The sequence below is a fragment of the Larus michahellis genome, chromosome 1, assembly GCF_964199755.1.
Source record: "Larus michahellis chromosome 1, bLarMic1.1, whole genome shotgun sequence".
Lineage (NCBI taxonomy): Eukaryota > Metazoa > Chordata > Aves > Charadriiformes > Laridae > Larus > Larus michahellis.
The window spans coordinates 91808052-91830996 of NC_133896.1; the positions used below are offsets into that span (position 1 = coordinate 91808052).

Sequence of the window (22945 nt, forward strand, 5' to 3'; positions counted from 1 at the left end):
TTACCCTCCCGCAGCTCAGGGGAGTCAGACTAAGGCAGCCCCGGGCCTGCTCCCCCCGTCTCCCTGCGGAGGGGCCCGTGTTGATCCCGCAGAGCACCCTCCCTCCCTCCCTCCCTCAGCCCCGGCGGGGACTGGGGCTGCCGGGGCCCTGAGGCGGCGGGCGGGCGGCAGATACCCGGCCGGGCGAAGATGAGGCCTCCCTAGTCCCAAAATGGCGGCAGGAGCGGAGCGGAAGCGCCAGGGAAGGCGGGCGGAAGCGGGTTCCGCAGCCCGTCAGCGCTGCTTCCGGGTAGGGGAGGGAGGGAGGGGGGGTGCCGGCGTCTGGCTGCCGCCGGAAGCGCCCGTGTGTGTGGGGCCCAAGATGGCGGCGGGGATGTACCTGGAGCACTACCTGGACAGTAAGGGCCGACGGGGGCGGGGCCGAGGGCCGCGGCTGGCGGCCGCCCTGGCGGGGGCACGGAGGGAGCGCGGCTCGGGGCGGGGCCCTGCGGGGGGTCGAGCTCTGCCCTGGGGGCTGACCGGTCGCCGGGGCGCCCGCGGCCTGCTCGGAGCCTCTCGGCTGTCCCCGGCCCGGGCGTAAGGGCCCCGTCCGCCGCGGAGAGGACCCGGCTTGGCAACGGCGGCTCCGGCGGACGGCCCCGAGCGTCGGTACGGGCTGCCCCTTCGCCTCCGGGAACTGCGGCCGCCGCGGGAGGCCGGCCCCGCTGCTGTCTGTGGGCACCGGCGGCAGGCACCGGGTTTGTCCCCGGTGGAAGGAGCCCGGCGTCGCTCCGGCCGCCTTTCGGGAGCGGCGGCTTGGCTGTGGGTGGCTTTGCTGGGTTGAACTGCAAGGGCTGGTGAAGCGAAGGCGAGGATAAGTTTTGTATCTGTAGGGAGGTAGTTTCCACGGCTTCCTTCGCTGTAGGAGCGCAGTCCCGTTTCTCTGGTCGCAGAAGCGCTCCGTAAGTACTAACGGAGTTGGTGGCGTTATCGGAGTCCTTGTGCCATACCGTCCTGCTTTAAGGTGCTTATAACGTTGTCAAACTCTGCCCTTTTTGGGGGATAAGACTTCCAATGCGTGTTTTCTCCCCCTCTGTTCTTAAAATAGTTAAGTAGGCTAATTGGAGGAATTGTTTTTGAAGTAACCTTTGATGAAAGCTCTTTCCACGTTTTTTTTCTGATCTGGTGTCAATACTAAAAACAGGGGTGTGTGGTGATGGGGTAGTGTGTTTAAAGCGCGGTTGTACTAATAACGTGTCTGTTTACTTCACTATACCTGGCCAAGATAAACCTCTTGCTCTTTGCATGTGCTTGGAAACATTGGAGCTTGGTTCTTCAGAAGTTTTGCTACACTAAGTTTCCTCCAGCAGCACGGAGCTAATAATACGTTGATATGGAGACAAAGGGTCTCATTCCTTATGTCTGCAGTGCTTCTCTCGTCATTAGGAAACCTAATTAAATTAAGAACGTTCAAGAACCGTAATACATTTCAGTGAAAGCTGAAAAGAAACTGGAAGTGGACAGGAAAGGATCTAGGAGCTCTGAGGAAGGAGAATGCAAAAGCCAGGAAGAAGAGTTGGATGAGGGGGCAGATTGTTAGAGAGGAGCAAGGAATGCTGAGCGAAGATGTATGTTCTTCTGCTTTTCTCATTCCATTATGGAAGACTGCAGTTGGCTGAGGCTTCTCAGCAAAGATGTCCAGGAGTTGGGAGGACACGGGCTATGTAAGAGATAGACAACGAGTAAGCCCCTGGGGAGGATGCAGGGGTTTCCTACTGGGAGTAAGAGCTGCAGTGTGAAGATAAAGGAATGAAAGACTGGGATTTGCGGATGGTAGGCAGAGATTGGAAAGAGGCAGCACTGAGTGTGGAGAGGTATGTATGGTAGATACCATATCATAGAGAAAGCAAGCTGTGGGTGAGCTTAGGGGCTAGACAGTGCTCCCACCAAAGCCAGACACTTCTGGCTCCCGCTGTCAGCTGAAATCGATGAACCCCCTGGAAACTCCTGTATTCACCGCTAGTACAGGCATGCAGAGAAAATTACAAACTCTTACTTTCTCTCTCAGCTGAGATCTGTGGTCCTGCAATTGAATTAGAGATTCTCATCCTGTTGAAGGTGGATGTTACTATGGTGGTGTAGCCAGTCATTTTTAAGGTGTCTTGCTAAAAACCAAAACAAAAACCAGTAATCTGCACAATGTAAAAGTACAAAAAAAAAAAATCTGGCTACAGAGATGCTAGGAAGAACAAAGCAATCTTCGCTGTGATAGTTTAGCCATTTTTGCATGCTCCCAGCACTCTTAAGGCCTTTTTCAATTTTGTCTGGTGTCCTTTATAGTATATGCAACATTTTTTCCCTTTGCTAGCTAATTGCAAGACAGTTGCTGTTGCTTAATCTAGAGTTCCTTTCAGAAAAGCGCACCACATGAATTGTAATACTTCCAGTCAAAAAGCATCTGTCTCAGTCTTCAGTAAGTTAGTTTGCTGATAGGATTTCCTGTCATGGTTTTGTGACTTTTGTCTGTAGTTAATTGTCACAGTTCCAATATTTAGTCAGTGCACTTATAACACCTTTTATCTCACATGTTGAAGTGTCCCCTTATTAAAAGCTTTTTCTCTATGTAGATTGTAAATGACTAAATCTCAACCTTCTTTCTGGTAACTTAGGGGAAAAAAAAAAAAGAAAAGAAAATAGCCTGTGATAATATATTTTTCAGTTTTCTAATTTGTCATCTTGTTCTTCTCCAAGCCTGCTCTAATCTTTTGACATCCTACTTGAACTTCTGACTCTCTGCATTCGGTCCTTTAGTAACGGGTCTTCTTCATAGTACTAACTAAAGAAGGCAGGTTATTGTTCTTCTGTTGGGTATGCCCTTATGCCTGTTTGCCTTTGCCTTTCAGCTGGGAGCTCGTATTCGGGTAACTATCTGCCGTGGTATTGAAATGATACAGTCTTCCTGTTTCTTAGAAATATGGTCCAGCATCCTTTATCCATCACTTATATTGCCTGTTCCTAAATGTACTACCCTCTGTAAGACTTGATGGAAAGTATCTGTTTGCAGTCGGGCTGTCTCTTGCTGTCCCAGTGGTCCGTTCCTTCCGTTCTCGTTCTTCCAGTCTGTATCTCACTTCCAACTGACAAACTTTTCTTCCGTTGGGTCAAGAACTGCTTTGTGTGGGATTTGCATGAGGGGTGCAGCCACTGCTGATACTTCTCTATAATGCATTCTAAAGCCTTTCGTAGCCATTTGAAGTACTTTTAATATATCTTATGTTTGGGTTTTTTTTCATATTCTAACTTGTTATGCCAGATACTTTCTGATACTGAATCGAGTACTTGATGCAAATTGTAGTTTAATCACTACAAAAAATTTAGATTAATTGATGAAATGTATGTTCTTACCAAAAAAGGTCCCGTCAGGCAAGTTTGTTTTAACACTTAACCTGTATTTTCACTCTCATTTAGTTTTTTGAAATTATCTCAGATCAGCTATTCTATTTCTTTTCATGCCTGCCTGCCAGCACTCAGTTTTTCCCCTCCTCCTTCTTTCTCTTTTTATTATTTTTTTTACATTATTTCAGTATTTTAAAATCATTTGGTTCAGTTAATGTTCCAAAACTTCCTGAAAATTGATACAAATAAATAGTCCAGAACCTTTGGTCAGCTCTCATAAAAATGTCTAATATTTACCTTTGCTTCTTGGAATGGAATTCTTTCAGTATTATAGTGCTAATGCAGACACAGTTTTCAGTTGATTTTTTTTTTTTCTCCTCCAACAGAGATTCTCTTTCATATGGTTTACTGGCTGGATCTGCTCAGGGAATGAATGAGGAGTGTGTGATGAAAGAGGGCAGTTGTTTGTAGGACCTCTTCAAATCCTTGAAGAAAGGAAGGTGTATAATGAATTAAGTGAAGATTGTAGGAAGAAAAAAGGTGGCCTTATGTTTGAGGCAATTGAATACCACTCTGGCAAAGTGAGTTTGATGTTTGTGTTTGTTTTGGGGGTCATGCTTTTCACAGGTTCTCCTTGCATAGATTGTGCTTCCCTCAAATTATGAGTGACAATTTGTAGCCAGAGAAAAGCAGATGTGCAGAATGCGCGTAGCTGCAGCTGAAGTCTGTTTTGAACAGATAATTCCAAAGAGTCAGGCCACGTAGCATGTTTAGACATTTCAAGAGGTGCGTTTGTAATTAGCTGGCCTTCTTGGCTTTAATCTCTTTGCCTCAGTAAATCTCTTGTCCTTCATTTTATTGGTAAGGGAAGTGCGCTACTCCACAGCAGCATTGTGGCAAAGCATTCACATGTCACAATAATGAACGCCTTGAAAAAGCAATTTTCAGGTTGAGGTTTGGGTCGTGTGTGTGTGACTCAGAGAGTATGAATTTTATTTTATTCTCTTTGTATGTATGCAAAGAGAATAAAAACGTTGAATCACTGCTCAGTCACTGGGAATGAGAAACACCTTGTATGAAAACCTCATGTGGTTAGGTAATTAGAAACTATACATTAAAATGCACAAGCGGTCTGACAAAGCTGTGCATACAGCCTCCTTTGTTTCAACTTACGAATTTTTAGTCCTGTACTTTGGACATCTAAAGTTCTTTTCCAGAAGATTTTTGTGGAATAGCCAAGTTAACAACAGTTCTCTTAAGAAACTGCCAGACGCCTTTTACTAGGTCTGGTATTTCAGTAGCTTTCAAGAACTTGCTGTAATTTGAGACTGGGTTTAGACCTAGGAAAAGACATGCCCTTGTCTTTGCTCTAAGTTGTTAATTGCAAAGCGTATCTGTCTGAAATATGTTAAAACTCCTAGCAGGTGTTTTTGCAGCACAAAAATATGCACGTTCCTTCTCTGCTGAACATCCTGACAGAGGAACTCCTTATCTTGTTAACTCTGATCACCCTCCTTCCTTCATCCCACTGAAGCTGCCCCTTCGATGACTATGCTGAGCCAAGGGATTCAGGGAAGGGGAAGAAGAAGAAGAATGGTTCTTCTTCCGTTTCTCTTCCCAAGTGTTTTATTTTGAGCACAGTTCTTTCTCAGTTCTCTTCAATTTATTCAAATATTATCCTCCTTCTGGTCTCTAAGCCATTTTGTGCCTGCTTCTGAGGGGAGAAAGCAAGAAGCTGAAGTGCTTTCCCTCACACCAAGAAAGCAGTGCAACTTTAGTAGGGAAGAAACTATGGGTGCAACGGAGTTAGAGATGTAGAAAGGAATGGAGGAAGAATTAGACGGAAGAAAAAAATCGTGTTTTGTGATGAGAGGATTGAATTTGCGTGAAGATGCATTAGAGGAGTTAATGCTTGCTCAAACTTGAGTTACTGTGCTTGGCTCAGTAACTTGCTCTCGTACTGGGTTAGAAATACTGTAGAAGAAGTGAAGGCTTTGAGGGGGAGAAAGAAAGGGTGACTAATACAGATTTTCCAGAAGATGAGATGCAAATGCTGAGTTTTCTTCATGTTTGCAATTTTCGAGAGGATCACAAAGCTTCTTTATACTAGACATCCCTGAAGTACATACATTTAGAAAACAGTCCCAAATAGTTTTCTGTAAGTCTCTGTGTGTATGAGAATGTGCCATGAGTTTAGGGATTATCTTCGTAGTAGAGGGAACTGCTGTACAACGAGATGTATTTTCTACCCTCAGTGCTTCCCTGTTTACTAAGTAGGTGTACTTGGTGACAACACACAAGTTTTATCTTCTATGGCAACGGAACCAAGGCACATACCTCTCCTCAGCTCTCTGGTGCCGGAATTTATTACGAGGTGATCTCTGTGCTCACCTACCTATTCTCTGCTGCTGAGGATGTGTCTGCCCAGTTGCTCAAGTAGCAGAGGTGAATGGAAGGGTCGTGTTTGTGGACATGCTTTCTGAAGCGAGCAAACGGCACCTTCTCTGATGGTTCCGGCCATCACTGTCCACCACGTATATTCCTGCCTGGGCTGATGAGGCTGTTGCTTTATTTGCCTTACTGAATGGGGAGCACATGTTGTTCCAGTTGGGAAGTGTGTGCCACACTGGAAGGAAGTTTAAATTTCCTTATGGTTGAACTGGTCTGCTGCTGAATAAATGTCAGTATAAAACATTGGTAAGGAATGGTAACAAAACAATAAAAAAATGTTTCCATCTTCTCCCACCACAAACCTTTGAGGAACTAGATTTGGCCACCATTTGGTCTAAATTGGATGTAAATGCTTAGGAGAGTCAGCAGCAGTGGGCTAGTAATCTTGGTGAGCTCAAGAGGTAGAAAGATGTTGCTGGCCTGTCTACTCAGATGGCTGCTTGGTATTCATTCCATTGTCTTGGAGGCCACCAGTCAGGACGTGTTCCAGGAGCAGACACTAGGAAATATCTGCCTCAGCGAAGAGGATGATGGAAACAGCAGACTTAGATGAGGAGTCCTCAGCTGGTAAGTTAACACGGTACTGTGTAGTCATTTTCTTTGGGGTTTTCCCCTCTTTTTATATTGATTAGGGAGGCACCAAGTTTCCTTTGCTCCTTCTATTTGCATGTGTCAATAGACACATAGAGTTACACGGGTTCAGGGCTTGTCAATACTAGAAAACTTATGCCAGCATAAGCACAGAGCAACAGAAGCAGCATACAGCCTTTTGAAAGTCATCATCTTTCTCCTACAGCTGACATGGGAATGTCCTTTCATTCCTTGATAACATTAGCTAACCCAGTAAAATAGGATTATTCTTTCAGAATAGCTCCGTTTGTCTGGATAGCTTCATCAAATGAGGGTATAATGTGTATTGTCATCTTAATACTCTTAGAGGGCATGGGTGTGATGTCAGAACTTGCTGTAGGCTAGTCATTGATTCCTTCCCAGTCCTGGCTGCGTTCCAGATTCCCCAGTAGTTCTTTTATCTCTCACTTTACCTTTCATCATTACTCTTATCCCCTCCCCAGTGTAGCATGTAGCTATACCTTCCCGTTCTTGTCTCTGAAGTTTCTCACATCATACTTCAGATATGCAAATCTCTTAATAAATTGTTTCTATATTCAACATCGGTTTAGTGTAATGAAAGATGCCTTTCACCTTACTGAGACTCTGGATTAGCATCTGTGATGCAGCACACATGATCTGTGGAAAATTACAAAAGATCACATGCAGGGAAGAGGATTTGGTGATTCATAGGCATCATTTGTTTCTGTGTGAAAGCTACTGGCACGGCCCACACTAAGCTAATACATTTATTATTGTTAATGACCAGTTTATTTAGAATTGATTTTGGTTTTGACTGGTATTTTCAACAGAGCTGACACAAGATGCCTTTACAAGACAAAGGATGCTGCATTTTCTCTGCATTACTTCACTTGCCCAACAGCGAATCTGATGTGACCATTTTGGCAAACGGCCCTGTGATCTCTTTGGTGGTGGTCCCTGTCCTTGGAGATCCATGACAGGCTGGGAATGCCTGGAGTGGTGCAAATTTCATTTGACGTGTCAGTCTTCCAAGTCCTCCAAGCTTCTGAAATCAAGGTTGATCTTTAACATAGCAATAAATATCCTCTTTTCTGAAACTTAACAACATTGCCTACTATCTTGGCTGTGGATGCTGTAGTAGTGAACTAACGTAATAAGAAAAAGACAAAAAGAGCCCTCCCTCCCCCAGAAAAGGGTCCACTCTTTGGGGGGGAGTATTAGGTTTCTGTGGCTTTTACGTTGACTGTTGTTGCTGACTGATGCCTGTTTCTTTGGACAGTGCCTGAAGTAGACGCGCCTGCGTGGACTAGTCTGCAGTGCACTGGCCCAGAGCTCGGGTTATATGACATGGCTGCAGAATTCCTGGGTGTCCGTGGGCAAGTCAGTCTACTGCGCACCCCAGTACCCAGTTTGTGAAAAATGTAGGTAGTACTATCCCTTACAGAGGTGTTGTGAGGATAACGTTACAGTTTAGGCTGCATATATTGCAATGGGACTGAGCCATATATGAACAGAGAGAAAGGTATATATTATGGTCATGCTCCAATTTCAATAAATGATGTAGTAAGATTAACAATTCGCTTAGAACACAGGACAGTAGAAACAGCGCTTTGAAAGGGTTATACCCTCTAAAAGGAGGGATGCAGGGATATACAAGACATCCTTCCCCCTAATGAGGAAGCAAGGAAGCTCCTGAAGATTGCTGTAAGTCAGTTGTCCTGCAGTATCCTTCAAATGCTACAAAATTATGAGAATCACAGAGTACCGAAAAGTCCTATGTGCTTCCCCCGCAAGATCCCAATCAGTTTCCTGTCTCAGGGGGCAAAGAATTTACCCTCTCATTGTGGCAATCCCTGGCACAAGCAGGACGGGTTTAATTACCTTCAGCAATGTGGTGTTTGAAGTGTTTGCTGAAATCTGTACTATTCAATAAAACAACTGTGGTTGTGTTTCGAGATGTATTTTCACATTTTTTAATAAATTTAAGCATGCATCTGAATGTGGTAGGTGAACAGATGGGAAAGGCACCATGTATTTGTATAGTGCTTGGTGCAGTGGGTCTCTCTTGCGGAATTTGGACACTGTGACAGTACAAACCCATTGTTTGGCACAGTTAAAAGACGTGCTATGGGAGAATGAAGCATAGTGAAAGTTAGTGGGTTGTGTAGGCTTGCTCTCTGTGTGTGGATGTCAGAGTTAACATCGGAGTTAAGTAGCTGAATATCAGTTGCCTACGCTTGATACGCCACATGTGTTTCTAAAAAGACATAATTAAAATAATTGGAAGGGAAGGAGGGTGGTGGTGGATTCTGACTTGGAGAGTGGGAGTGCATGGTTCTTAAGGGACAAGACTGCATGGTTATGGAAGTCTGCAGAAGAATGAATGGGGGAAGGAATGGCAAGGAAAGAGGAGAATAAAACAGATGAAAGAATGAGGGTAATGAATGGATAAGAAGTGAGGAAAGGAAAGACAAAGGTAGGTAGAGCGACTTTTAACTTGTGATAAGAAATGAAAACAAGGTAAGAAGAGGAAGGGGTGGGAAAAATTCAATGGGCAGCCGGTGCTGATGCTGTACAGGGTAATCGTACTGCAACAGGAACGAGTGGGGCACAGTGAGGCTGCGCGTGGCTCTGTGCGGATCTGTGCAGGTATGGACGTAATTGTGCTAATGCCAGCCCATGCTTCGGGCCAAGCTGCTGTCCTTGCTAGCACTGTCTTTGCTGTACATCTTCCCCATCCTCCTCTTCCTCTCTTGCTGCTATGCCATTTGTGTTGAAAGATGCTTTTCTTTATTTTTCTGTCAGATTGTTGCCTATCTGGCAACACCACCACTGCCCTTCACTGCCCCCTTCTCTAGTGATCAAGGATGCCTGTAGGCTGTGTTTTCTTTACTATGATCCATATCAGAATCAGAATTATTTGGGTAGTATTTAGTCGTGTATTTAGTCATGACAAGTTTAGGCGCAGCAAGGAAGAGCAAACAAATTGTAAAGGAAAAAGGAGAAATTCAGGAGGAAACAAAATTACATACATAACATGAATGTTTTTAGATAGTCTGAGGGAAAGTGTGTTGTGTTAGTAGGAATGAGGAAATGGAAACTTAAATGTTAGGCTTGTTTTTATGGAACTGTTAGGGTGATGTTGATAGCCAGCGCAGCACAGACCAAGCCATTTCAGTGAGTGTTCTGATCACTGTGATAGTCTGTGATGAAGAGCATCGGGGTTTTTTTAAGGGTACGCAGGAGCTTTTGAGTTAAGCTGCAGACAGTAGAAGACTTCCCCATAGTTAGGTTAAACTACATACCGTACAAACAGTTTGTTGCTCAGTTAAAATTTGCGTAGCTGCAGCTTCATCTTGTTATGCTTTTTGTTCTTGCCAAACTCCTGCTGGATGATAATTTGTAGTGGCGTACGCAGCTTCTTTCCACTTTTGACTGCAAAGATAAAGCATCTTAATAACAGTTCTGATTATAAAGTCACTGTACTGTCAATTGTTTCCTTTTCTCCCCATTTATTGTCGAAGCAATTGCGGAACAGTGGTCCAATAATAGATTTGCAGAGTGAAAGATTTTGCTGGGGTTTTACGAAGTCATTTTGCCAGTTTTAGCAGGGAAGGAATTCAGATGGCAGGGGTTTGTCTCCCCAGACCTTGTGGAAACCTGCCCAGCTAATGAGCCTCTGGAAGATCATTGCTCGTGGGTACTTGACTGGTAAGTGATCCATCAATTGGGTCTGTGCTGAGCGTCTGCTAGGCCAGAGACAGAGCTGGATGATGTCTCTCTCGACACTGCATGGAGGCAGCAAACGAGGCAGGGGAGGCACTGTCCTGGCCACGGGGCTGGCAGTGAGGCGAGGAGGCGCTGGGAAGCAGCGTCTCCGAAGGATGGATGGCAGGGGCTGAAAAGATGAGGCCAGGCACGTAGAGGCAAAGGGAAGACAGAGGCTTTCCAGACAAGGGTGTGCGCTGGCGTTAGTGGTGGTGGTAGATTTCTACAGTAACGGCTGTAAAAACTAGAGCACGGTCCCTGTCAGGTTCTGTAGGAGAAGCAAACTCTTTCCTGAGTTTCTCCTGCTGCGAGAACATCACTGTGAAACGTGGCCGCAACCTCGTGTGGGGTTGTTCTGCCTGGAGAATAGCATCCTACTGTTTTTTGTACTAGCTCAGGTGGTCGCTCTATCTAAAGGTTTCTAGCCCTGCTGAGAAAAAACTGACTGTATCCAGTGGAACTTGTGCCTTTACCGACTTTCCTTTTTGGAAGGGAAAAAGAAAATATATTATTCTTTTTGTTAAAACTACAAAGTCAAGAATGTAGAAGTCATGATCTTCCAGGATTAATAAACTCGGTGTAAATTTGACACATTGTGTGCAGTGCAAGAGCAGATACTCTTTTCCTCTAGAGGATACCTGTCTTGTCTTCTGCAGGGGATGCTTTGGAGAGAAATGAAAAGTAGCATGCTGCAGTGTGACCCGTGTTTCATTTGCTGTACAAATTGAAAGGTTTGGAGTTGACGAGGCTGGCGATGGCAGGAAGGAAAAAAAGGCATGGTCTTGAGATTTACAAGCCAGATTCCGTCCCTCACATAAGTTCCCTTTGTCAGCAATGATAATTTTCAGCATTGTGTCCCCGTTGTCTTCTGATATGCTTTTTTGAGCCGTAGGGCTGTAATCTGGTAGTCAGCTGCTTGAACCTTGTGTGAAGTCTGTCATGCCGGACAAACATGGAAGTATCAAATTTAGGAACGTGCAGACAGCCTTAATTTTTCTGCCTACTAATTTTTTGAGAATTTAATTTTGCACTTTTAACTGTGCTTGAATGCAAGGGGGCAATGTGTATGTGCTGTGTGATTACGTATCTGAGTACCTAAGGACAGGAGCATTTCTCGGATATTTAAAATAGAAATGGCAACAGAAATTTATTGAAGCAGTAGCTTGATTACTTATAAACATTCTTTATGTAACTTTCATATTCTGTTTGTGTGAAAAAATAAGTTCAAGAAACAACTTCTGAGCACAGTGAGGCCCACGGTTCTTATAGGAATTAATTTCATGGTCCGTGTGTAGTACTTGTTAAAACCTGCCCCTTGCATACAGACCTTCCCTGCCGGCTGATTGCTTTTCAGGGAAATGTCTCTGCTGTAGGAACATGTGGCAGTGAAAATAGAGACTGCTGCCGGGATTAATGTATTAGGCAATTTTGATGATTTTTGATTCCACTTACACTATCTCTGTGTTGGAGAGCGGGTTCCGGAAGGAGGCATGCTTATGTTGTGTTTCTGAAGAGCTTTTCCCCACACCTTTTTTTTTTTTTTTTTTTTTTTTTTTAAAAAAAACTGCAAGAGAGATTTATCTTTTTTTATTAGGTATAAAGGTGACAACAATCAAGCTTGGACGTCAGGTTAATACAGTGGCACTAGATCTCAGTTTGATTAGACAGGCATGGAAAAATGAGATTTTTTTTTTACCAGCTTTGTCAGTTGAGCATCTGGTGATGCCTTAGGGGGTGAGTAGCATAGTGCATTGAAAATTAATTGACTATCAACTTCACATTGCTCATTCAGAGCCCTACATACATTTATTATTCACAATGTATAGCATCATTTCAGGTGTAGGACAGACTACACTGAGATTATGGTGCAGAAGGCAGAAGAAGGAACACGTGGCAGGGGGTTAGGACTGCTGTTCACTGCTCCCCGTCTTGTCTCAAACTTGCTCTTTGGCTCTGCACAAAGTGTCTCCGGTCCCCAATATGTAAAATTGATGCAGTCATTTTTTAGTGCATTAGTGAGATCAACTTTAATTTTGACATCCTTGTGTAGAAATAACTAAATGGCATTATTTACCAGCTGTTGTACTATTTTTTTCAAATGTAGTTCTTGGATGCATTGTATTATAACAACTGACTTCACTACAAATGTTGGTGTTCTGCTTTCGTGATGTAGGCCTTTCTTGCGTGGCAGCGGTTTCCTGTTAATTAGTATGTATTATAGAACTATGCTCCTGCATTAAATATATGATATTTCTATAGTCTGTCTCCTTTGGAGTTGACAACAAATGGAAGCATGCCGATGTGCACCAGGAAAGGGCATTGGGAGTCGCTGGAGTGGTGTATGTGTTGTTACCAGTTAGCTTTGTTCCTGCCTTGGCATTGTGGACAGGAACCTGACTTCTCCATGTATCCTCCTTTCCCTGCAGGTATTGAGAACCTCCCATTTGAATTGCAAAGAAACTTCCAGCTTATGCGAGATCTGGATCAGAGAACGGAAGGTAAGAATATTAGGGATGGTTTCATTGACAAGACAGGAAGTATGCAGCTTGACCAGCTTTTCTTTCCTTTGCCTTTATCACGGGGATCTCGGGGCAGGGAAGTAAGCCTACAGATGCTCTGATCCTTCAGTCTTTCTTAATGGAGGGCACTGTAGTGTGTGTGTATGTGTGTATTTATGTATTTAATGGTAAACTTGTTTCAGACCTCAAGTCAGAGATCGATAAGTTGGCCACGGAGTATATCAGCAATGCACGGACTTTGTCTTCGGAGGAAAAACTGGGTCTTCTCAAGCAAATCCAGGAGGCCTATGGGAAATGCAAGGAGTTTGGGGACGACAAAGTTCAGCTGGCTATGCAGACCTACGAGATGGTATGAAGGGAAGTGTCTAGTGCTTATCACATGAAAGGCCGTACTAAAGCCCCCAAGCCTGGAAGGCCCTGGTCTCTCTTTTTGGGTCCTAACCACTCTTGCTTCTCAGCTCTTAGTGCAAGCCCTGTGCCCTCTTCTCTTTGCTCTCTTGGGCTCTCTTCTTTGGTAACTCCTGTTCACTGTCATCTTTGCAGGTTGATAAGCACATCCGGCGGCTGGACACAGACCTCGCTCGCTTTGAGGCAGACCTGAAGGAGAAGCAGATAGAGTCGAGTGACTATGACAGTTCTTCCAGCAAGGGCAAGAAGAGTGAGTACCACCACTGGGCTGCAGATTGATACAGGAGGCAGCCAAGTGACTATGGAAGTGGTGGGGATGAAGGCAGGCACTGGAGTGGTACAGATCAAAGACTGTTACGCTGGAATCTGAAGGACAGGTAAAAAGATGGTGACCTGGGCTCTTCTTGTGTGAGCATATTCAAGGCCGCTAGATAAAATTAAGATGGGGGTGCATGGCCTAAAGCCAACATACACTCCAAAGTATTTTAGTGCTGGAGAGCTTGTTACTGTCAGGTGTCTGTTTTGATGAGGTGGCAGATGCAACACCTTTTTCTCTTCTTACCAGAGGGCCGAGCCCAAAAAGAAAAGAAAGCTGCCCGTGCTCGCTCTAAAGGGAAGAACTCTGATGAGGAAGCACCAAAAACTGCCCAAAAGAAACTGAAGCTTGTCCGCACGTAAGTGTTTAAAAGACTTGTGGGAATAAGGAGCAGCACTAAAACTCAGACCAAGGGAGGCCTAGACAGACTTCCCTGTGAAGGATCTGATAACTCATCCAGACCTGATGGTGTGTCCCCTGTCCCTCCTTGGGAAGCAAGAGGAAGGAGGCCTTTTAATTTTTTCAGGAGAGTCTAGCATGATGGGGAAAGCAAGTCACTTCAGTAAAGGTTGGTATATGTGCTTAAAAAAAAAAAGGAAGTGGCTGTGTCTGGCAAACAAGGGCATTGTCTTGGGAGACATGAAGGGACTCTAAGCCAGTTATTTTGTTGACCTACTTTATTCCTGTCCTACAGTAGCACAGAGTATGGGATGCCTTCAGTCACCTTTGGAAATGTGCACCCTTCGGATGTATTGGATATGCCCGTGGACCCCAATGAGCCTACTTACTGCCTCTGCCACCAGGTCTCCTATGGGGAGATGATTGGCTGTGACAACCCAGATGTAAGAGCCTGCGCTTGATGGAAGTAGGGGAGAAGGGAGTGGGGAGAGCCTTGCACAGAAAGTCTTGTCCTGCTTGGGTGGGGCCTGATACAGCAAGCAGTGATGAGAAGAGGGCTTATCTCAGGTAGTTTGTAAGGGCAGAGGGGTGGCTTGCTAGGACCTGTTAAGTGCTTCTTTCTTCGGGGTTTTCCTTAAAATCACAAGTTGTTTTCTTGCCCCCACAGTTAGCAAGGGAGGAGGGGAGTTCTCCTTGCTAGCAATGTATAGGTTGGGTGTGAGTCTTCGTTCCCTGATCGCTGCTAGGGATTTGGGAATTTGCAGTCGACTGTTGGGAAGCTTCAGTAGCCCAGAAGCAATGATTTCAAACGAAAACTGCTCTTTAACTGACTGCTCTCCATCCCAACAGTGTTCCATTGAATGGTTTCATTTTGCCTGTGTGGGTCTGACAACAAAACCAAGAGGAAAATGGTGAGTGAACAAGCAACCTGGAGGGCCCATTAGTCTTTGGAAAAGGGATGTCCTGGGTAGCAGAAGCACTGTATATGCACACTTAGAAGACCTCTTGAAAAGGAAAATTGGAATTAAGGCTTTGTCTGGAACCTTGGAAAAGGTCCTTTGGGCTGTATGTTCAAGGTTCATATCATGCCATAAATGCTGGCTTTTTACTTCCCTTTCTGCCAGGTTCTGCCCTCGCTGTTCCCAGGAGAGGAAGAAGAAGTAAAATCCCGTGAGCCCTCAGTACTGCTGCAGGAGCTCTCTTCCCCCTGCCAGGGCCTCGTCCCAGCTCCCCCAGCCCCTGGGGCCTTGGCTGGGGGGCAGTCTTGCCCTGTTTGTGGTTTGGGCCATCCCTGGAATGGTGTGTACCCTCACGGCGGTTTCTGTGTGTTCTGTATCCCTGGTTGCTTCCGAATCCCTAAGAGAGGCCCTCTCTGTGTACTATTCCAAACAGGTCTCTGAACCTCAAAGGGCATGAATGAGGGCACCAGGGTAGCCACCAGATTCCCAGGGATTCAGGTAGCCCCTGATTTTCCTTGGCTTTCCTTCAGCCTCCTCAGAGCTCATTGCCTACTCTCTGCTTAGAGAACAAGGCTATGGGATGGGGGAAGGAAAGGAGGTAAGTCTTTGGCATTTTAGGTCTTTGATTTTCCTGGATCTTTTTCAGGAGAGAGGGAGTAACCAGGCCACTTCTTAATCTAGTGGGCTGGTTGAGAGACTGAAAACCTAATGTACTCCCTATCTTTAACCATTCCACTACTGGCATTGAGCAGCCTCCTTTGTTGGGGAGAGGAGGAGGGAGTGTTTAGAGCTAGCACTGTCTCTCTTATTCCTGGGGTAAACCTGCTGGTCTGGGAAGCGCATTGTGTGAAGGAGGAAGAATTTCTGACCATATGGGGAGAAGTGGCTTGATCTAGCCCGTCTTCCGGCTCCAAAATTCTGCCTTCCTTTTGTGCAGTGGTGCTTCTCCATTATGTTGATGATGGGAAGTTTGGGGATTCAGTTCCCACTTGTATAATATGGAATTAAATAAAGCTCATTGAAACAAATACTCTGTTTGCCTTGCTGTCACCTCCAAAGTAAACTGCAGCAATTGGTCTCTTTAGTTATTCTTTCTCTCTCAGCTCTGCTTTTATTCTAAATGAAGAATGTGGTACAGCTTTTTTGTGTAACAATCCTGAACAGTGTTAATAAGTGACATTCTGACTAGGTCAGGCTTGAAAAAAGTACCTAATGTACTTGCAAAAGGTTACTAAGATTTCTAGTCAGTCATGCCCTCACAAGACAGTGGAGATTTATTCACCTTTTTTTTTTTTTTTTGGATCATTTACTTCATCAGTTGTCTTCTCTTAAATGAGGAGCGGTGGAGGTTATAGAAGGCCAGCCTTCACTGTGGCTGTTGGGCAGCGCAGCTGAGAAAATAAGCCGTCAGGACAAACCACGGGCATCCAAGAATGTGGGTAGGTTTTACAGATAACTGATAACTTGCTCCCTGGTGGGTCACTTTCACCTTGGATCACCTTGTTGCCAGAAACTCCATCTGCTGTTGCTAAGATAATGTTAGGCTCCAAAACAAGGACTGAAGACACATTTCTCTTTGTAGTGTCTGCAGGTGCCTGTGCGGAGATGGTACATACTGAAGCTGCCCTTTATCTGTTCCATTGGCACGGCCTGGAGATGGATGAGCTTGAGTCTCTTCCTGCTTGTTCTCTGCTATTCAGGAGGGTTTAAGCTTATCACCTGAAAGATTAAATGTTTTTCCTCACAGAGATAACTTGCATGAGGATCAATGGAGCATTTTTGTTCTTGTAGTCATGAAGCCAAAGCTCTTCTAGGGGTTCATCATTAAAACCATTCAGAGGACTGTGTAGGTGGAGAGCGATGCTACTCTCGCCTTGTAATTGTACGGGACTTTGTCAAAGCCGTCGGCTCAGAAGCTGACGTTAAGTCTTCTGTGAGTTAGCATTGAGTCAGTCTTTGCTTTTGCTTCGAGAAAGGGTGCTCAGGTTCCTATTTGTCACAGGAAAAAACAGAGGTAAGTTATTATCCAGACTATGGCTCACACGGTTTGTGGTGACACTGCCACAGTCTGGATCTCAGTCCCCATATTGTCTTCAACCATTTTCCTGGGGCTTCCCGCTTTAAACAGAGAGGAAGGAAATCCTGGAAGGTGTCAGTTCTGTGTGTGCTACAGTCTTTGTAACAGGAGCTGTGCCGTCATCCAGTGGGTGAGAAGGCTGTCGCAGGAGAACAAATTTCTTCAGCTGGGGTTTATCCAGATACCAGCTGGGAGCTCCACTGGCAGAACAAAGGGAGGATGTGCTCTGAACTTGAAAACGGGCTTTGGGCAAAGTGCAAGGGTGACAAAGGATGCCAGCACTCCTCTGAGTCGTTTGGTTTTGATGGGATGGGGCATAGCAGCAACCTTTCTAGGAACTGTGGGCCAGAGAGGTGGTTGAAGTGGTGGCCCTGTAATGGAGCCGCTGCTGCTGAAGGTTAATGAGTAGTTTATAAATGCAGGTGGTGTAATGTGAAAGCGGTGTGAGTGGGCAGGGGTGTGCTGCACACCAAACCGGGAAAGAAGGGGGCCCCTTGCCTAAGTGCTGCTTACCGCCCAGGAACAACTCTCTTCAGGGCAGCTCTGGTTTAGGAAACACAAGTGTCAGGTCTTCTGCAGTCGATGTACGATGCCGAGAGGGGGAGGTAGACCAGAATTGGGCCCTTTTCAGGCCAAAGGGTTACCATTGTGCTTCTTGGGACACAGAATTGAAACATCCTTATGACTTTTAATGCAAAACACATGAGAAACACCTAGGCCGGGTTCCAATTCAGTGCCAGAAAACGGGAGGGAGTGCCAGGCGGGAATTCCACTTACCCACCCTGGTCCTGTCATTGCCCACTGCTTCTGTCAGCCAGCAGTGTGGAGCGTTCGGGGGCTGTCGGTGGCAGCTAAGGGAATGCTTTGAAGAAGACTTAGAGGAAGAGGGAATTTATACAAAAATATGGATGAAAACCGAGAATTTTTAAGTGGCTTACAAGCATAAATGCAAATGAAAGGACATTAAAAACTAACCTTGGAAGAGAGGGAATAAGGGCAGTAACTGTGCAATATTTAATCCCCGAAGGAGGGAAATAATCAAATCAATAGAAGCTGGAAATTACAAAGTACAAAAATGAAGCCAGTGGGAACAAAGCCTGTAAGCGACACGGCTAGAAACATAAGCAGCTTTTTTTAGAATGCCTTTTGTTTTTGATATAATTGAACATGGCACATGTCCATTACCAACTGCAGATAGCAGAATTGTTTGTAATGAGAGGAGGGGGAAGTGTTCTGTAAATATTTATTCTGTGTTGGTGCTGGTGTCATATGGGGATGATGTACTTCCTAGGCAAACAGTAAGGAGGGTTTTAAATAGCATCTATTGGGGCGACGGCTTTTTTGATCAGCAGTCTTCAGTAAATGGCGTTTGTCGGCCTGCGAAAGCCACCCGAAGGCATCTGTGGTCTGTCAAGCTCTGGACTGCCATGGAAAGCCTACGAGGCTGGAAAAGAGCCAGCTCTGCGCTGCTCCTTAACAATGTCAAGAAGGCTGCCAGAGCAGTCCAGATGTGAAATACCGAAACAGCAGAGAAGTAAATTGCCTCCCTTTAAAACAAGCAAGAAATCCAGGTCAACAAAATAAAACCAGTGTGACTGGAAGTAGCAAAAAAAAAAAGGTCAGTCAAAAATTACTTGATTTTTTTTAAGTGTTTTTTTTTTTTTTTTTTTAAAGATCACCTCTATCCCTGTAGTGGTAATAGGATCCAAAAAGTTTACTTCACGTAGAATTGAAGTGCTTAAAAAGGGGATACACTAAGTTAAAGTCATCGTGAACTCCTTTAAAGAACTGCCTAGCTTGCAGATTTCCTGGAACAGCTGTCGGTGCACCATAAACACTTTCTAAAATGGAGCTGGAGAAATTGCCCTTTCAGAGGGATTGGAAATAACCAAGTTGATGAGTAAAGTCAAAAGTCTGAGTTTCAGGAAGCTGGAGCAGTAAGTACAGCACAACAAGAAGGAAGACTTTTGCCAGCCTCTTTAGGCCCATTTATTAATAATAATTGGTCATGCACCCAAGTGACTGGTTTATCTTGTCCAGCTGTGATTGCCCCAACTGTGGGCGTCATTATCTTTTTCAGTGGTGCCCAGCGACAGGACAAGAGGTAACGGGCACAGACTGGAAAACAGGAAATTCCATCTTAACATGAGGAAAAACTTCATTACTTGGAGGGTGGCAGAGCACTGGAACAGGCTGCCCATGGAGGTGGTGGAGTCTCCATCTCTGGAGACATTCAAAACCCGCCTGGACGCGTTCCTGTGCAACCTGCTCTGGGTGACCCTGCTCTGGCAGGGGGGTTGGACTAGATGGTCTCCAAAGGTCCCTTCCAACCCCTACCATCCTGTGATTCCTAGGCAGCTGGGCAAGCCTGGTTGATGAGGTTGTTCAGCAAAGCATTCCCCTTTCCAGGGAGCTCAGCAAGCTCCATCCCCTGGGCTCTGCCACTGCCGTGTCCTCTGCGTGATGTGCACAGAAACCGTCCCAGCCATGACCATCGCTTTCCAGTGGGACCACGTTCTTCATCTGTTGCAAACATAGCAAGAAATTAAACTAGCCCCATAGCTCAGCAACATTCAGCCTTTCATTGAGCGCACTTGAGGTATCATTTCCCCAGCTATATGCTCCAAGCTGTGCGGTGGGCAGTCTCTTACTCTCTGTCCAAAAAGTTGTGTAAGGCTTCTGGGCTTAAGCAGAATATTTAAGGCTCAATTGTAGAGTGTGTTTCGGTGGTATTCGCTTAGGTTATTGGGGATGAATTCTTATGAGACAATTACTGCATATAAACATATATATATATCTTAGAAACACTGATTGGTGGGTACCCCGGAGGTCATCTGGTCCAGCTTCCCTTTCAAAGCAGGGCTGATGTCGGTCCTAAATCAGGTCAGATATATGCTGGGTAGCAAGAAGCTCTGCAGGAGGAAAAACTAGGATAAGAAGCAGCAATGTGGCTCCTGGTGAAAGGTTTTCATATATATATTTATATTTATATATATAAAGCGCCTATCACCATATTGATAAACATTCTTTGGAGCCACTCTGTTGGTGAAGATCTTAAGGCTCGATGCAAATGCTGGCCAGATCAGTCCAGAGATCTCAAGTTGTCAGCGGAGAAGAAAAACATTCCCAAGAGATCACTTGCTTATACTGGCTGAAAATAAGACCAAGTCCTCCTGGGATGTTTCTCACTGCAGACAATGCAGATACACATTGTCGGGAAGTGGTAGTTACAGGTGACAGCAGGATTCCTCCCCTCCGACACCTACAGAGGGATGGGTGACACCTCCTCCAAGTCCCAGAAAGGAGGGATATGAAGAGTTATCTAGTCGTTCACTTGGCTAAGTGAAGCTTCAGCCAAAGCACAGCAGGACCTTGAGGTGGTGGAGCCCAGGCCACGATGCAACCACGGTGAACAGCCTTGTGCAAGCTGGCAACGGGAGCGCTGATGTTTCATTTCTCCTGGGGCAGGGCAAGGCACACTGGTGGCTTACCAAGCGCTCGTTGGTAGCTCGTTTAACGTCGCGTGATTACCCAAACTTCTGAACGAGCTTAGAGTGAGGGCCCCACAGGAAGCAGACTTGGCTGCTTTGACAGTTTCTGAGCTGTTTTCCTTTGTATAATCAACCACGGCTCTACTTTTTCCCTGCCACGTGAATCAGGAGGATAAACTGTGGAGACATTTAGAAGGTGAGTGGCAACATGAACATGATGAGAGTGCGATCCCTGACTGCTCTCAAGCAGCAGCAGTAGGCAAGGAAAACTGCAGCATTAAAAGAGTTAAAGACTAATCGGAGGAAGCAAAATGTCCTATCTTTCTTTCCAAAGGCAACGGAAGGAAGTTTCTCCGTTACCTAGTAGTTACAGTATCAGAAGAAACATAGCTGTTTTTATCAAATAAAATGCATTTCATTTATAAAAATAGTCAAACACCTTGATTAATTTATGCTAATTTATGTTTATTCTTCTGAATACATAAAAGAAATGCAAGTCTCAGTTTAAAAAAAGACATTTTTGCCCAAGGCTTAAGAACAGGCAAACCTACATTCCTAAAGCCTGGTGTGAAAAATCGCTCAGCAAGTTGCCCGCTTCGGTCTGGTTTTGCAGAGGTACAATTTAATGCCAGTGGTTTGGGTCACTGCTATCGAAGGAATAGCTCATTCAAAGCTGAAAACCAGGCTGGAATTCTTTTTTTTATACATCAACAGCGAGCAAGAAAAAGAAGTGTGAGACCGTGAGATTTCCTCGTTCCGAAAGCCTGAAGGATCCAGTCATTGGAAGAACTCATTTAGGTACCACAGAAAGATCTAGGTGGGAAGAGACCCCTCCGGAGCTCTGTATTCCAAGCCCCTGCTCGCACTAGGGCTACCTTTGTGGTTAGATCAGGGTGTTCTTGCACTAAACCAGGCTGCCTAAAAAGACGAGAGCAGTTCCTTCACGCATGCTTTTATGAATCCACTCCATTTTTGGAGGTTGCATTATTAATTCAAGAATCCATTTTTAAATGCTGCTTTTGCAATCAATTAAATATTCCATTTTCTAAATGACAAGTAAAAAAACCCGCTTCATTCACTATTTCCTAACAAAATAAAATGTAAATTAAGTATCTGAATTAATGCATGTTATAACTGTACAGTGCTTGTATAAATGTGAATAGATTAACATATCCACCAAGTTAAAATGAGTGCCAATTTTAATGTAAAGTCTATATTTACCAGCATATTCGCGTAGCTCTCAGCCAGTGACAGTAAACCTACCGGAATAAAGTTCAGCTGCAGAATGAAGATTATTTAACCTGTCAGTAAAGTAAGCCGTTCATATCATTTTGGTTTAAATCGGCACACTCTCTAATGTTTTTGTCTGTGGAGATGGAGATCTCAGCCCTGCTCTGAGTGGGCTGGTACCCGCACCCCTTCACACAGGGCCGTCGCTAACAGGATGAAGGTGTTGGGCTCTTGGAGTAGTTTCTTCCTTCTTTGTGGAAGACCTAGAGCTGAAACGGAAGAGGACCTTTACTTGGCTGCTGTGCAATGGCTCTGATGCCTTCTTGGCTGGGCTGTCCACTATTCCGTTAGTACCAGATGGCAGCTGATCTTAGCAGCCCAGGAGTGCTCCTGAGATGCATTTCCGCAGCAGTGGAGGACATCTAAGTGCACGTCCTGTAGGCGCTGGGTGTCACGTCCCGCTCTCAAGAAAGAGGGGGGGTAAGTGACTTCAGATTCGTAAATTCCCAGCAGCACAGACTAAGGGGAGATAAATCTCACGGTCCATATAGAAACATTTATTAGCTTCCCAAAATGGTTAGTGTAAGTCTTAACAAGTCCACGATAATTGGTTAGGTATATAACAAGTGATGGCAAATGGTGAGGTATGCATTGTGTTGCTTAACAACAGGTATAGGACAACTTATGGCAAGCGGTACTTAAGGTCATTACTTAACTCTAGGAGAAGAGAGAAACCAACAGATAGAGAAAGGAAAAGAGAAAAAGACAGAGATAAAGAGATCACCTGGTTCCAGCATCTTTTTCAGGGAATCTTCCCAGGCATAATCTCCTTCTTTCTTGGAAAAATCTTCCCAGGCACGGTCTTCTTTCTTGGGAAGAATCTTCCCAGGCACAATCTTCTTCTATTGTTTCTTCTTTGTTCCCCCTAGGGGCACTTATTTTCCCCTTTTAAGTTTGCTGAATTAGCATGGTCCACCCCCTTGCCGACGACATCCCTGTCTCAGGTTTCTCCCTCCCAGGTGACGTGTAGCATTATTTGGGTGGAGAGAGGAGTGCCACAGTCATACATGTTTACCATGATCTCTATAGTCTTCATTAGCATATGCAGGGTGTGCGCTTTCATATGCATTTCACGGATAATGAAGCAAAGGTCACTTGTCAGACACAATGGCCTCGAGAACCGAGAACTAGCAAGCTCACCACACGAGTGGCAGAACTATCCTGTCTTCACAAGACAGTTCTCCCACACTTTCAGGTGCCAGAAGCCTTATCGGTTCTTTGAAGGCCAGGCCTGCATTATTTATTTCCTTGCGAGTGTTTGAGGCGTTCCATTGAAGGCTTGGAAGGCCTTCTGCCCCTTG

At 45.1% G+C, this 22945-nt stretch overlaps 1 protein-coding gene across 6 annotated transcripts; it reads left to right on the top strand.

Moving 5' to 3' along the window:
- Positions 1-301: 301 nt before the first annotated feature.
- Positions 302-15869, top strand: ING4 (inhibitor of growth family member 4). 6 transcript variants are annotated; one of them, XR_012587739.1, is made up of 9 exons: positions 302-398; positions 12612-12683; positions 12887-13053; positions 13248-13362; positions 13678-13786; positions 14123-14270; positions 14677-14738; positions 14952-15126; positions 15220-15807. XR_012587739.1 is itself a non-coding variant. In XM_074592992.1 (8 exons), exons 1-8 carry the CDS (start codon positions 362-364, stop codon positions 14989-14991), a joined length of 750 nt encoding a protein of 249 aa, XP_074449093.1. In that variant the 5' UTR covers positions 302-361; the 3' UTR covers positions 14992-15869. The 6 variants fall into 6 exon arrangements, 4 of the variants coding, with proteins under 4 accessions (XP_074449093.1, XP_074449107.1, XP_074449070.1 ...); XR_012587737.1 differs by lacking the exon at positions 302-398 and adding an exon at positions 7635-7838; XM_074592992.1 differs by having other exon boundaries at positions 14952-15869.
- The last annotated feature ends 7076 nt before the right edge of the window (positions 15870-22945 follow it).

Bases quoted from the DNA above. Each gene is read 5' to 3' on its own strand.
- ING4 (XM_074592969.1), top strand. From the start codon at position 7,760: ATGACATGGCTGCAGAATTCCTGGGTGTCCGTGGGCAAGTCAGTCTAC. The intron at 13,787-14,122 runs GTAAGTGTTTAA...CCTGTCCTACAG, and splicing joins AAACTGAAGCTTGTCCGCAC to TAGCACAGAGTATGGGATGC. The intron at 14,271-14,676 runs GTAAGAGCCTGC...CCATCCCAACAG, and splicing joins TTGGCTGTGACAACCCAGAT to TGTTCCATTGAATGGTTTCA.